This window comes from Ipomoea triloba, chromosome 8 (assembly GCF_003576645.1).
Source record: "Ipomoea triloba cultivar NCNSP0323 chromosome 8, ASM357664v1".
NCBI lineage: Eukaryota > Viridiplantae > Streptophyta > Magnoliopsida > Solanales > Convolvulaceae > Ipomoea > Ipomoea triloba.
The window spans coordinates 1,940,623-1,957,206 of NC_044923.1; the positions used below are offsets into that span (position 1 = coordinate 1,940,623).

At 31.1% G+C, this 16,584-nt stretch overlaps 2 protein-coding genes across 3 annotated transcripts; both read right to left on the reverse strand.

The window, feature by feature from the left end:
- Positions 1 to 1,668: 1,668 nt before the first annotated feature.
- Positions 1,669 to 3,566, reverse strand: LOC116027888 (B3 domain-containing protein REM20-like). 2 transcript variants are annotated; one of them, XM_031269655.1, is made up of 5 exons: positions 3,384 to 3,566; positions 3,106 to 3,226; positions 2,384 to 2,918; positions 2,141 to 2,310; positions 1,669 to 2,059 (listed from the first exon to the last, which is right to left on the reverse strand). In XM_031269655.1, the coding sequence occupies exons 2-5, from the start codon at positions 3,172 to 3,174 to the stop codon at positions 1,787 to 1,789; spliced, it is 1,047 nt and encodes a 348-aa protein (XP_031125515.1). In that variant the 5' UTR covers positions 3,175 to 3,226; positions 3,384 to 3,566; the 3' UTR covers positions 1,669 to 1,786. The 2 variants fall into 2 exon arrangements, with proteins under 2 accessions (XP_031125515.1, XP_031125516.1); XM_031269656.1 differs by having other exon boundaries at positions 2,384 to 2,792; positions 2,868 to 2,918; positions 3,106 to 3,566.
- A 5,083-nt stretch (positions 3,567 to 8,649) lies between these two features.
- LOC116027556 lies at positions 8,650 to 13,784 on the reverse strand. Its single transcript, XM_031269257.1, has 4 exons — positions 13,701 to 13,784; positions 13,372 to 13,590; positions 10,650 to 10,907; positions 8,650 to 8,952 (listed from the first exon to the last, which is right to left on the reverse strand). The coding sequence occupies exons 1-4, from the start codon at positions 13,782 to 13,784 to the stop codon at positions 8,650 to 8,652; spliced, it is 864 nt and encodes a 287-aa protein (XP_031125117.1).
- Between the last annotated feature and the right edge of the window lie 2,800 nt (positions 13,785 to 16,584).

Consider the following 16,584-nt stretch of genomic DNA (forward strand, 5'->3'; position numbering starts at 1 on the left):
CCCCCCCTCCCCCCTCCTTTTTTTTTTTTTTTTGGCAATTTGCCACATGCTTACATCTTACATCAAACGCGTTTTCATTTCCCTTTTTAATTTGTACATATATTCTTTTGTTCCCTTTTAATTTCTTCCCCACATAAAAAAAATAGAATTTTTTAATGTATTCTTTATTTTATTATTATTTTTTGGATGTTGAGGAAAATCTGTACCGCCATTACTGAGGTTGCGCATTGATAAACTATGTTTCTGTGTAATAGTTCACAATTCCCCCGAAAAAAAGTAAATTGTAATAGGAAGGGGTGGGTTCGAGCCTCAGTGGAGACGATATGAGCAGATACTGCATTGTAACAGAGTCCATAGTATTCAAGAAAAAAAGAAGCTCCCTACATCTTGACTAATTGATGGGTCCAATAAGAGGAACAGATGATTTTATTAATTACTCAAGCTAATTCTTTTTTTTTTTTCTTTATCAAATTTTAATATAAATTTTTAAAGTCCCATTGGTTAGATATTTATTAACATTACACTAAATATTATCAAAATTTAAATATAAATAAACCGAATTAAGTCGATCTAGTAATAAATACTATAGACAGAGGGTGACAAGGCAGGAGATATCAAAATAATTAGAAAAAAGTGACATGGAAATAGTTAAGTGATAGAATAACGTTTGCACAGAGCATGTGCTTCTCCATGTGAGTTTGCCTCTTCACCTTAGCATGTTGATCGGTCTGCAAATTATATGATTCATCGGATATTTCTCGACGGAAAATCAATTTTTTCTAATTAGTTTTTTTTTTTTTTGAGAAATGTCAAATACACTCAAACATTACCTAAAAAATCAATTAGTCCCTTGAACTTTTGAAAGATACAATTAGATACATAAACATGTTAATTTAATGCATTAAGACCCAAATACATGTTAGTGACCTGTTATTACGGTGTTCCAGCAACGAAAACTAAAGATAGTGACCAACACGTCATTGAAGAAGGGTTGGTTGCCTTCACCGGCGACTAGAGATGGTAACCCAATTGGTCACCATCTCCAAGGGACGGAGAAGGTGATCAATCTATCCCTTGGAGATGGTGACCAACCCTTCTCCTGCGACGTGTTGGTCGCCGTTATCGGTAGATCGACCGTGGTCCAAAAATAACTTTCAGATAGATTCTGTATCTGTAGTTGACACATTTTATATCTGTAGTTGGCAATTTCTGTACTTGTAGCTATCATATTATGTGTCAGCAATTATCAAGTTATTTGTTTACCTGCATAGAAACTGTTAACCATAGGTACAGAATGTGTTAATGGAAGATACAGAATTTTTGTATCAGGGTTCTATAATGTAATAAGAACGTTGGTCCATGGTATAACAATTGGAATTGGACTTGATGGGGAATAATATATGGGCTGTCGAACAAGTAAAAGCCCCAATTCACATACCTTAGCTTGTTGGGCTAATTTTGCAAATATGGCACATACACAAATCTGTTCTTCAGTCCCAACTTGTAACTCTGCAAACTGTTTAAACAAGTGTGCATTTTGTCTTGTTTCTGTTCTTGATTTACAGTTTGACCTGTGTGTTGTGATTGTATGGTTTGGATTTGTTTGAACTTTCTGGGATTTGCCCATGTAGTTGTTCTTGGATATTCAATAAAATTTTTTACCCTTAATAAAAAAAATTGTGCATTTTTTTCATATGTCTTTTCTTCTCAAGAACATTAAGGACATAATTACATCTAGGCTAGATAAGAAAATATTAATTAGCAGTAATTAAAGGGCCGGCGATTTTTACTTCACGTTCTTCGTAGTTTGTCCTCGAACAATAGTGACTTGCAACAACATGTCATTTGTATTTGAACACACAAATTCACAAATGCACTTATCATCTTTGTCAACAAGATTCACTCGGCATAGACTTTGCCATCCTCCAGTACTCAGCCATGTCCTCCCATCCTTCCAATTTTTAACCTCTGATTTCCATTCTCGGCCTCTCGTGTCTCGCAGGATTAAAGTTGGAGGCAATGCAATATTGTGGTCCTTAATAACATCTATTGGTATATACTGCAAAAAATATTGAAAACCACATGATTATAATCAAGACAAGAAATTTCTACAATGAGAAGAAATGTTTGGAATTATTACTAAAGCACCGCGATCTTTTGGTCTTAGTTTCGTCACGAAATAAGGATTTTTAGGCTGAATGTATTGGCCTGACGAGAAAAGTTCAATTCCAAACTGGTCAAAAACATTCTTATTTTTCTTGCTTGAACTTCCTTCTCCTTCACTTGCACCCGTGCATTTCTTGAATCCACCTAAAAAAAAAAATTATTGCCAAAACATATAAAACATATAACATAAACAAAATCAAGAACCAAAATAACTTACAAGAATTGTTTCTTTTTTGTTTAGACTTCGTAAACCCAAACATGCTTGTCTTTACTTCTTCATCATCATCATCATCATCATCTTCCTCTACTTCATTCTCATCCTCTTCAGTAACAAAATTACTATCATCTTCATCATCACTGCCACCATCATCCTCTACTTCATTCTTAACATCCTCATTAACAAAATTACAATCATCTTCATCACCACAGTCGTTCTTGTCATCATCATCATCTTCTTCTTGTTTCACCTCTTTATTTACTTGAGATTGTGCATCTCTCACTACTATCTTTTCACATCCAAATTGGTCAAACAAGACACAGTCAAACATGCCATAACCATCATAGGAGAAAACCAAGCAATCTCCATTTGTGATGGAGTTATCTTCCACAAAATTTGCCCAATTGTTCTGAAAACACAAACCATCTCTAGTTTCTGTCATCTCCATGCTCCAAACTTTCTTAAAACAATTCCTAAGAATTACCTTTTTTGGAACAACTCCTCCCACATATTCCTTAAACGAGATGGGAATTTCCTATTAGGGAACATGTCGAATTGGATAAACAAGAAAATCCTAGATTAGATTCAGGACAGGAAAGCAAGATCTAAACAACAACAACAACTAAACACACATAAAAACAGGCAACATTCTTGATCAAACTATTAGATATAAATATAATCTAAGATGAATGGAATAAAAACGGGGTTTCGTATATACAAACCAATTTTTGTGAGCCGGTCTCTTGACAAAAATGCTTGCAGAATCTGAAAGTTCTTACTGAGCCAGCCATGTCCAAGAACAGATCAGAGCTTCTTCTTCTTCATCACACCTCAGCCTGTTTCCTGTAATATTGAATTAAGACTGGAAAACTCAGGCAGTATTGAAGACTAAAAAACAAAGGGCATTAAAGAAATAATTTCACATCAAGTTTCTCATAGAAGATGGTGGTCCAAAATCCAATACTTTTGTGTAATGGTGCTTAAAAATGGTAAAAGACACCTCATTTAACTTGGACTGAACTGAATAGCTTTTTCCTCCCATCCTGTTCTTTGCAGCCTGTTTCCTGCAGTATTTCACTTTTCTTCTGTAAGAAATGTATGGAATTAGCAGAGAATTGCGCCTAATGTTGTCACAAAATAAGGATTTTTCCATGACTTCATTATGTATGGAATCATGGGTTTTAATCTAATTAACTTCAAAATGCCCCTCCTGCCCCAATAATATTCTTCCATTGGTAACAGATATCATATATAATATATATATATATATATATATATATATATATATATATGTATATGTGGGTGAATATAATCCTCTAATTTTATTGAAGAGGGTGTAAAAGAAGGCCCAGAAAATCAAAGTGCTGGCAACAACAACAGCTTCATATCCATGCCTATTAACGCTAGCTTCTGAACCAGTCAAACCAGAGCTGGTGGATATTGCAAAACCCTCAAAATTAAGGAGCTGAAAGAAATTAAAATTCAGATTCAATATGAGCTATGTGGCAAATTATTCTTGGACCTGGGTGCACGACCACTCACGCCAATCAAGCTGGTTATTGGAGTGAAATATTGCTTTTATGGGCTCCTCTCTTTGGATCTTTAATTTGGGTCTCCAAATCAAATAATAATTGAGTCAAGTCAAGGCTATGTGACAAATTATTTTTGGATTTGGGTCTACCTTGCAAGGTGGAACAAAGTACAAAATACATAATTTACAACTTGAATATTTACAATTTATATACTGAAAGCTTGCAACTAAATATTCACAATTTACCTACTGAATATTTACAATTTGAATTGAATTGTAAACGTTCAATATATAAATTGTGAACATTAAGTAGGTAAATTGTAATGGGTTCACTGTATAACTCTAACCACAACCGTGAAAGCGATTTCCTTATTCTCTTTCAATAATTCTAAAATTTTATTCGTGGGATGCATTTCTTGTTCATCTTTTCTTGAGTAAATCTTGTTTAATTTAATTCTTTGCTGAGAATTAACAAGAGAAATGGGAAGAATCTTAGGCATTTGATATATCATTTATAAAGCTTACATATACTTTGCTAGCACCAACCAAGCAAGGCTAAATCAAGAAAACATCAAATAATGGCACTAAATCAAATAGAATGCCTTCTCCCTCCGGTTTGTGCACTTGTCACTACCATCTTTTCACATTGATCAAGCCAATCAAACACAATAATGTCAAACAAACCATTTCCACTATATTTAAATAACAAGACATATCCCTTTTGAATAGAGTTATCCTTCACGAATTTTGCCCAATCATTTTGAAAATGCAGACCATCTTCGATTTCTATTATCTCCATGTTCCAAACTTTCATGAAAATAATATCCCTACATAGCAATACATCCCTTGGAACAACTCCTCCCACAAAGTTTGAATCCGATGGGAATATCCTATATCACAAAACATGTTCAATAGTATCAACAACAGGAAATTGCAACCAAAATCTAAACACACTAGATAACAGGCTAAGCAACACCTTTTGATTATTCAATTTATTACAAGTATAAATTTGGGGTTTCATGTATACAAACTATTTTCTCTGTGCAGGTCAGTGGACATTTCCTGCAAAATCTGAATTCTGGGGCAGCCATTTCTAACAACAGATCAGAGATGGTTTTTGTTTGGGTGTTTTAGAAGAGTAACCACATAAATATATATAGTAGAAAATAGGGTGTACCACTCTAGGTGGTCAAAAGTTTAACACGCTCTTAGAAAATTCTAGAAAACGTATTGTGACGTGTTTATGACTATTCATTTCTAATTTAGTAAAAAATATAACGGGCAATTAAAAAATTTCTGAAAAGATTCTGTAACATATGTATTTAATACTATGTTTCACTAATTTAGTAAAAAATATTAATAAAATTATAAATATTATAGTGACAGCTATGCAGATCATGTATATATTATAGTGATAGCTATATCTATTAAAAATAAAATATAGTTGTGGGTCCTACACTTGTTCTTGAATTTTTAGTCATTATTAACGCATCTGTCAATAATGTATTTAAAAAAAAATCTAGAGAAAGTATGAGATCCACTACTATATTTTTCTAATATATATATAGAAGAAAATGAGGTGCAACACCCTAGGTGAGTTAAAGGTATAATTGGCTCTTAGGAAATTTAAGAAATTAAAAGATATGAGTACCATACTGTACCAATTACTAAGTTTAATTAGTTCAGTAAAAAATTAATAAAATTATAAAAATAATAGTGATATTTTTGCTAATAATGTATTAGAGTATTCTAGAAATTAAAATGTATAGTATTCACTATTATGTTTATCTAATGTGTATAGAAGAAAACGAGGTGCAATACACTATGTTGAAATTATTGATTACTCTCTTATTTTGAAGAAGTCAAAAATACAATTCACTCTTAAGATATTCTTGAAAATATACAGCAATATATGTATTACTATGTTTCTCTAATTTAGTTTAATAATTAATAAAATTATAAATACCATAATGACAGTCATAAATGGTATATCACCCCCTACTGTGTATATTTAGTGTATATATAGCATAAAACGAAATGCAACACCTTATTATGTTGTTTTCCATATACTTTGTCACTCTGAAAATTCTAGAAAAATATATTATATTGTACCTATTACTATTTTTCTCTAATTTAGTAAAATAAATAAATAAAACTATATATACCATAGTGAAACCTAATGTATAAAAATAAATTCTATTCGTAATAGTTAGCAATCATACTTAATGGTAAATACTGATAATAATACTTTAATGAATTGCCAATATCTAAAAAAATACTGATAATAATATTTCAAATTAAATGAATTGCCAATATTTAAGAGCAATTGATTAATCATAAAAGATTTCCTTTTTAATATGTAATTCACTAAATCATTTGCTAGTAAGCACCCCGTTGCACTCCCATATGAAAAAGGGGTTGGTTTGAGTCTCAGTAGAGGCAATATTGACTCTTCAGTGCTTCAGATACTGCAGTCACACAATATTAACAGATTATTTTTTTGGGAAATTTCTCTCATTCAATTATTTTTCATAACAAATTTCTGTAATTTCAGAGAAGAACATTCAATTCATACATACTTCGGATCAATTTGTGAAAATCGGTATTCAAAAATAAATAAACAAAAATTTGATGATCATGTATTGTATTCACAAGTTATCTTCTATAGTTGTTATGTATTTTGACTTAGAAACACAATTTATATTCTAGAATCACAATTCGAATACTAAAATACACAATTTATATGTTGTTTAGGACTAAGGTCCGCCTTACAGAATTCAATAACAAAACTTGTTTTAATATATAGTTCAAAATATGAGTTCCAAAGAGTTGAGGATCTGTTTGTTTTTTTTTTTATTTTTTTTTTATTTTTTATCAGTTGAGGGTCTTAAGCGATCCCTCTCAAGTTTAGGGCTGACACGGCCCTTTGCTTTATGATCTTAGAATATAACACACACACACACACACACACTCTCTCTCTCTCTTTCTTTTTTGAAAAATCCCCTAATTGAAGACCGAAATACCCTTGTATATATTAAACGATATTTAAATTGTTTTGTTGATAAAAGATCAAAAATAGTTATGTCACAATAATACTAGGATAAAAAATGGATGTTCCGATAAAAATTTCTTAAAATGAATTACCACCTATAAATTTATGACCAAAAATGAAATTAACTCTTTTATTTATATATATAAGTTTTTATTTGAGTACTAGTCAATATCGTCCCCAGAGGGAGTCAAACCCACGACCTCACTTCAACCTAGTAAATCACAAAGAATCAATACCGTTCCCACCCTACCGAGACTCAAACACATAACTTCCGATTTGAGAGAGTCACTCCGTGCTACTAGACCACAAGGCCATCATTGGCGCCCCGATCAAGAGTATATTACCACAATAAAGTTATAAAAATACCATTGAATAGACTGTTGCTTTTTAAACATCTTTATTCTCATTCAGTTCAAGAGAAAGGGGAGGGTGGCTATGCCATCAGAACACACATTAAGGAAACAAACACATCTTGCCTAGGCTAGACTACATAAACATTAAATAGCACTAAATAGTATTCCTTTCTCCTTCAGCTTGTGTTCCTGCATACATCTTTAGTATTATCTTATCAATTAGATTGGTTATCAATCACCACAATCTCGAACATGCCATAACCTTCGTACTTAAAAACCATTAAATCTCTAGTTTTGATAGAGTTTTCTCTCACAAATTTTGCCCAACCATTCTTGAAATATAGGCCATCCCCAGTAAGTCAAATGCACAATTGGTAATTAGAAGATTTCATAAAAGATTTTGTAACGTATCTAATAATATGTTTCACTAATTTAGTAAAAAATTTAATAAAATTATAAATATTACAGTGACAGCTGTGTTAATCATATATTAAATATTTTTAGAAAAATAAATAAATGAGTCAAGTCAAGGCTATGTATAGTAACCACAACAGTGAGAGCGATTTCTTTATTCTCTTTCAATAATTCTAAAAAAATTTTGGTGGGATGCGTTTCTTGTTTATGGATATATTAGAAGTGGAACAAATCGACATGAAAAAGTGGAGCAAGGAGGATTTGAGTAGACTCCGAGCCCCGGGGACAAGCCCCGTGCTTGACCCGAGTCTCCTAGGCTATGGCCGGACCCCCCAGGCCTCGACCATGGCCGTGGCATTTAGGTTGGGCCTCAGCCCAAGTAATGGCTGAGCCATACGATTGAGTCCTAGGCTGGCCTCGGTCGGTCAACCCGTAGGTCCAGTTATGCGACCAGGCACAGTCAAGGGTGATTGTAACCGCTTCCACATGTTTAAGCGGGTGGTTAAGGGGTCTTGGTCGTATATAAACCCTTGTAATTGTCTCATTATAACATCTACACCTTCACTTTGTCTAAGCAATCATTGTAATAGGCTAATAGCATTGCAATCCTTGTAATCACACAACGAATTAATACAATATTCTGTCAACGGGACTTATATAACTTGTTTTCGAATTACATTACCCATTTTAGTATCCATTTATAATATCATTTTCCTTTATTTATTAGATTTAATAATTCTGATCACTCAGGTTAATCAAATCCCTCACTTGTTCATCTTTTGTTGAGAGTAAATCTTGTTTAATTTAATTCTTTGCTGAGAATTAACAAGAGAAATGGCATTTATTTGATATATCATTTATAAAGCTTACATATGCTTTGCTACCACCAACCAAGCAAGGCTAAATCAAGAAAACACTAAATAGAATGCCTTCTTTCTTCGATTTGTGCACCTGCCACTACCATCTTTTCACATTCATCAAGCCCATCAAACACATCAATGTCAAACAAACCAATACCCCTATATTTAAAAAACAAGATGTCTCCCTTTTGGATACAGTTATCCTTCACGAATTTTGCCCAATTATTCTGAAAATACAAACCATCTTTAGTTTCTATTATCTCCACGTTCCAAAGTTGTATGAAAAAAGTATTCCTACGTAGCAATACATCCCTTGGAACAACTCCTCCCACAAACTCTTTGAATCCGATGGGAATTTCCTATATCACAAAAAACATGTTCAATAGTATCAAGAACAGCAAAGCAAAGCAACCAACAAGATCTAAACACACAAGATAATAGGCTAAGCAACACCTTTTGATTATTCAATTTACAAGTACAAAATTGGAGTTTAGTGTATACAAACCATTTTTTCTGTGCAGGTTAATGGACAAAAACACACGTAGAATCTGAAATCCGAGCCAGCCATTTCCAACAACAGATCAGAGATGGCTTTTCTGCCGGTGATTTGGAAGAGTAACCTCATGAATATATATAGTTGAAAATAGGGTGGGTGCTCAAAAGTTCAACACGTACGCTCTTAGAAAATTCTAGAAAACGTATTGTAACGTGTTTATGACTATTCATTCCTAATTTAGTAAAAAATATTAATAAATTAATATATATTATAGTGACAGCTAGTTGGGCTAATAATGTATTAGGAAAATCTACGAACGGTAAATGGACCCACTACTATGCTTTTTAATGTATTTAGCCGAAAATGAGTACAAATCCCTAGGTAATAAAAATTTTAACACATTCTAGAAAAAAAATATTGTAACGTGTCTCCGTATGTGATTTTCTAATTTAGTAAAAAAAATTAATAAAATTATAAATATTATAGTAACAGTTGGCTAATATTGTATTAGGAAAATCTACAAAAAAAAAAAAAATCGACCTACTACTATTTTTTCTAACGTATTTAGCATAAAATGAAGTGAAATTCCATATTGTTGTAATCAATTTCTAATGTAATCGGCCTATTAACAAAATTACTATCATCTTCATCACCACGTACTGTTACCGTCATGATTGTCGTTGTCGTCAACATCATTAACAAAAACATCATATCATCTTCTTCTTCTTATTCTAGCTTATTTCACCTCTTTATTTATTTGAGGTTGTGCATCTCTCACTACTATCTTTTTACATCCAAATTGGTCAAATAAGACAAACTCAAACAGGCCATAACCACCATAGGAGAAAACCAAGCAATCTCCATTTGTGATAGAGTTATCTTTCACAAATTTTGCCCAATTATTCTAAAAACACAAACAATCTCCATGCTCCAAACTTTCTTAAAACAATTCCTAAGCATTACTTTTTTTGGAACAACTCCTCCCACAGATTCCTTAAACGAGATGGGAATTTTCTATATGGGAACATGTCCGATTGGATAAGCAAATTAATGAGAAAATCCTAGATCTAAACAACAACTAAACACACATAAAAACAGGCAACATCCTGATCAAACTATTAGATATAAATAAATATAATCTGACATGAACGGAATAAATTCGAAATTCCGTGTATACAAACCAATTTCTATGAGCTGGTCTCTCGACACGTACACGTAAGTCAGGACAATTTAACAATCGGTCCACGTATTGCTTATCGGCCCGCACACGATGTATTCAGGGCAATTTAACAATATAACGATTGCGTGAGTCAGCTTAGACTTGTAGGATGCGTTAGTTTCTTGTTCATCTTTGGTTGACAGTAAATCTTGTCTAATTTAATTCAATTCTTTGCTGAGAATTTAACTTTTTAAACAAGAGAAATGGGAAAAAACTTGGCATTTGATATATCATTTATAAAGCTTACATATACTTTGCTAGCACCAACCAAGCAAGGCTAAATCTTCAAGAAAACATTAAATAGAATGCCCTGTTCCTCCTGTACGTGCACATGTCACTACAATCTTTTCACATTGATCAAGCCCATCAAACATAACAACGTTAAACAAACCATTACCCTTATATTTAAAATGCAAGAGATCTCCCTTTCCAATAGAGTTATCCTTCACGAATTTTTCCCAATCATTCTGGAAATACAGACCATCTTCAGTTTCTATTATCTCCATGTTCCAAATTTTCATAGAAAAATTATTCCTACATAGCATTACATCCCTTGGAACAACTCCTCCCACAAACTCTTTGAATCCGATGGGAATTTCCTATATCATAAAACATGTTCATTAGTATCAGCAACAGGAAAGCAACCAAGATCTAAAAACACAAGATAACAGGCTAAGCAACACCTTTTGATTATTCAATTTACAAGTATGAAATTAGAGTTTAGTGTATACAAACCATTTTTTCTGTGCAGGTCAATGGACAAAAACGCATTAAGAATCCGAATTTTGAGCCAGCCATTTCCAACAAATGATCAAAGATAGTTTTTGTTTGGGTGTTAGAAGGGTAACCACATCAATATATATAGTAGAAAATAGGGTGTACCACCCTACGGTAGTCAAATGTTTAACAGGCTCTTTCTAGAAAACATATCTTGACGTGTTTATGACTATTCATTTCTAATTTAGTAAAAAATATTAATAAATTAATATATATTATAGTGACAGATGGGTTAATGTTGTATTACGAAAATCTACAAACGTTAACTAGGCCCATTACCATGTTTTTTAATGTATTTAACTGAAAATGAGGTACAAATCCCTAGATAGTAAAAAGTTCAACATATTCTAGAAAAAAAAATATTGTAACATATCCATGTCTGTAATTTCTAATTTAGTAAAAAAAAAAAATAAAATTATAAATATTTTTTTGTAACAACCCATTACCATTAATTTTCTTTTTTGTTTGGGTGATTTGGAAGAGTAACAACAACATAAATATATAGTAGCACAAAACGAGGTGCGACACCCTAAATAAGTAAAAAATATAACAGGCAATTAAAAAATCCCAAAAAAGATTTTGTAACGTATGTATTTAATACTATGTTTCACTAATTTAGTAAAAAATATTAATAAAATTATATATAGCTATGCTGGTAATGTATATGTTATCGTGACAGCTATATATTAAAAATAATATATAGCAATGGATCCTACACTTTTTCTTGAATTTTTATTCGTTATTAACAAATCTGTCAATAATGTATTTAAAAATTTATAGAGAAAGTATGAGATCTACTACTATTTTGAAGAAGTAAAAAATACAATTGATTCTTAAGATATTCTTGAAAATATACAGCAATTTATGTATTACTATGTTTCCCTAATTTAGTTTAATAATTAATAAAATTATAAATACCATAGTGAAAATCACACTAATAATGTATTAAGAAATTCAAGAAATGGTATATCACCCGCACTACTATGATTATTTAGTGTATATAGCATAAAACGAAATGCAACACCTTATGTTGTCTTCCATATACTTTGTCACTTTGACAATTCTAGAAAAAGATATTATATTGTACCTATTACTAATTTTCTCTAATTTAGTAAAATTAATAAATAAAATTATATATACCATAGTGAAACCTAATGTATAAAAATAAATTGTATTCGTAATATTTAGCAATCATACTTAATGCTAAATACTGATAATAATATTTCAAATTACATGAATTGCCAATATTTAAGAGCAATTGATTAATCATAAAAGATTTCCTTTTTAGGCCAATTTCTCTCACTCCATTATTTTTCATAACAAATTTCTGTAATTTCAGAGAAGAACATTCAATTCATACATACTTTGGAACAATTTGTGAAAATCATTACTCAAAAAAAAAAAAACAAGGATTTGATGACCATGTATTGTATATATTCACAAATTCTCTTCTACAATTTTGTGTTTTGACTTAGAAACACAATTTATATTTTAGAATCACAATTCTAATACTAAAAATACACAATATATACGTTGTTTAGGACCAGGGTCCACCTTATAGGATTCATAAACAAAGCTTGTTTTAATATATATTTCAAAATATCAGTTCCTAAAAGTTGAGGGTCTTATGCGATCCCTCTCAAGTTTAGGGTTGGTACGGTCCTTGCTTTATGATCCCAATACTCTTGTATTAAACAATATTTGAATTGTTTTATTGATAAAGGACCAAAAATAATTATGCCACAATAATACTAGATAAAAAGTGGATGGTTTGGTAAAAAGGATTTAAGTGGACTACCACTTATACATCTAAGACAAAAAATGGAATTAACTCTTTTATTTTCATATATAAGTTTTTTGTTTGAGTACTAGTCAATATCATCCCCACCAAGAGTCAAACCCATGACCCAACATCAACCTACTGAGACTCAAACACATAATCTCCCATTTGAGATAGTCACTTCGTGTTATTAGATCACAAGGTCATTGGCGTCTCGATCAAGAGTATATAACCACAATAAAGTTATAAAAATACCATTGAATAGATTGTTGCTTTTTAAACATCTTTATTCTCATTCAATTCAAGAGAAAGGGGAGGATGGCTATGCCATCAGAACACACATTAAGTAAACAAACACATCACATTAAGTAAACAAACACATCTTGCCTAGGCTAGACTACATAAACATTAAATAGCACTAAATAGTATCCCTTTCTCCTTCAGTTTGTGTTTCAGTATACATCTTTAGTATTATCTTATCAATTATATGGGTTATCATCAATCACCACAATCTCGAACATGCCATAACCTTCGTACTTAAAAACCATTAAATCTCCATTTTTGATAGAGTTTTCTCTCACGAATTTTGTCCAACCATTCTTGAAATACAGACCATCCCTAATTTCTGTTATCTCTACAGTCCAAATGTTCATCCTTTGATTCATAAGAAATATCTCTTTTGGAAGAGCTTCTCCCACAAATGCCTTGAACCACATGGGAAATTCCTATCAAGAGAACATGCCAAATCCTATATTAGTTTCAAGTAAAGGAAATCAAGATCAAAACAATCAGATTCATTTAACAAGTACAAAAATAGGGTTTGGTGGATACAAACCAATCTTTCGGAGCAAGTCTCCTGACGGTAAGGAATGTAGAATTTGACAATCTCATTTCGTAAACTAAGCATTTCTAGAAACATATACGAGATATTTTTTGTTTTATGTGATTTTGAAAAGTAGCAACAACATAAATATATAGCGGAAAACCAGGTGCAATACGGTAAGTAAGTCAAATCCGCAATTGGTAATTAGAAAATTTCATAAAAGATTTTGTAACGTATTTAATAATATGTTTCGCCAATTTAGTAAAAATTTTAATAAAATTATAAATATTATCGTGACAGCTGTGTTAATCATATCTTAAAATTTTTTAGAAAAATAAAAGTTATAGTAACAACTATATACATTTAAAAAAATTAATAAAATTATAAATATTACAATGACAGTTGTGTTGATCGTATATTAAAAATTTTTAGAAAAATAAAAGTTAGAGTGACAACTATATACATTTAAAAAAATTAATAAAATTGTAAATATTATAGTGACAGCTGTATTGATCGTATATTAAAAACTTTTAGAAAAATAAAAGATATAGTGAGAACTATATACATTTAAAAAATTAATAAAATTATAAATATTAGAGTAACAGCTGTATTAATCATATATTCAAAATTTTTTTAAAAAATAAAAGTTATGGTAACAACTATATGCATTTTAAAGAAGTACAGTAGTGCATCTTATACTTTTTCTAGTATTTTTAATCCATTATTAACACAGTTGTCAATAATGTATTAAAAATTTTAGAAAAAATAGCAGATCTAATACTATATTTTTGTAATGTAAATAGAATAAAACGAGGTGCAGCACCCTAGCTAGGTAAGGCAAAAGTGCAATTGACTCTTAGGAAATTCAAGAAAAAATAACAGTGTACCGGCCTATTACTACGTTTATTTGATTTAGTAAAAACATTAATAGAAGTATAAAAATTATAGTGATATTTGTGCTAATAATGTATTAGAGAAATCTAGAAAAGGTATAGTATCATCTGCTATGTTTATCTAATGTGTATAGCGGAAAATGAGGTGTAAAACTCTATGTTGTCTTTTACATTCTCACTTATTTTAAAGTCGTCAAAAGTACAACTGTCTTTTAAGAAATTCTAGAAATTATACAGTAATGTAACGTAACAATAATTATATTTCTGTAATTTAGTTTATAAATTACTCCGTAATGAAATTATAAATAGCATAGTGATAATCATACTAATAATGTTTACAAAAAAAAAAAAATATATATATATATATATATATATATATATATATATATATATATATATATAAATATAAAATTCAGTTCCCGTGTGGTTGTGAAGTTAAATCTGAGCCTTTAATTTTGCTTAAATCAACGTCCAGGATTATCAAAAAAAAAAAAAAAATTAAAAAAACTCGGTGGCAATTTGATAATTTTTGCATCTAGATCAAATTTAAGGTGTGTGGTTTTCCTTCTTAAGGTGCGTGATTTTTGTGCTTAAGGTGCGTGGTTTTTTGTACTTAAGGTGTGCGGTTTTTGTGCTTAAGGTGCGTGGGTTGTGTGCTTAAGGTGAGTTGTTCTTGAAACTTAAGGTGCGCGATTTTTGTACTTAAGGTGCGTGACTTTTTGCTTAAGGTGCATGATTTTTTTGCTTAAGGTGGGTAGTTGTTGAAACGTAAGGTGCGTCAACCTGAAGTTTAGGTGTGTTTTTTCTTCTTAAGGTGCATGATTTTCCTTCTTAAGGTGTGTGGTTTGAGTGGAAACTTAAGGTGCGCCGAAGGCTTTAGGTGCGTGATTTTCCTTCTTAAGGTGTGTTGTTTTCTTTCTTAAGGTGCGTTCATCTATAGCTTTAGGACACTTTTTTTTTTTGTTTTTTTGTTTTTTGTTTTTTTGCATTCCAAAGCACAACCAATATTATTTATAAGATTTTCTCTACAAAGTCATATTTATGTTATATTAATCCAACTTAAGGTGTGTAGATTAGAAGCTTAAGGTGCATCAGCTTAGAATTTTTTTAAAGATTGATTACCGCACAACCTCACGAGAAGCTTTAACTGCACCTGAACTTTTCCATATATATATATATATATATATATAAGAAAATGAAATGCAACACCCTATGTTGTCTTTAATACCTTGTCACTTTAAAAATTTTAGAAAAGATATTACACTGCACCTATCACTATTTTTCTCTAATTTAGTAAAAAAGAATTAATAAAATTATATATACAAATATACAATAGTGAAAGTCATGTTAGTATACACTACAAGAAAAATGCACAGACAACTGTTAAACATCGTTGTCTTTAAAGTAAAATTTATGTTGTTGTAAGTCCCGTGCAAAGTTTAACTGTTGTCTTTTTCTATTGAGTGTTGTTGAAATCAATATTGTCGAAAGTCACACACATAGACAACGATTGTCTATTGAGTATGTTGAAACCAGTGTTGTTGAAAGTCACACACAACTATTCAGTGTGATGGTTATATGGCTTGTTTGACAACTTATTTAAATGCATGTGAAAAGATACTAATGATGGGTGCACAAACACAAACTGGAGGAAAAAGGAATTCTATTTAGTGCTGTTTAATGTTTTCTAATCTAGCTTACATGTCTTTGTATAATCTGGCAAAGTAGCTTCATAAATACTCTCGAACATGCCAAACCCATCATATCGAAATATCGAAAAACTGTTCAGTCTCTAGTTTTGATAGAGTTATCTTTTACAAATTTTACCCAACCATTCTTGAAATATAGGTTGTCCCTAATTTCTGTTATCTCTACACTTCAAATCTTTATCAAATGACTCATAAGAAGTATCTCTTTTGGAAGAACTGTTCCCACAAATGCCTTGAACCACATTGAAATTTCCTATCAAGAGAACATGTCCAAATCCTATATCAATTTCAAGA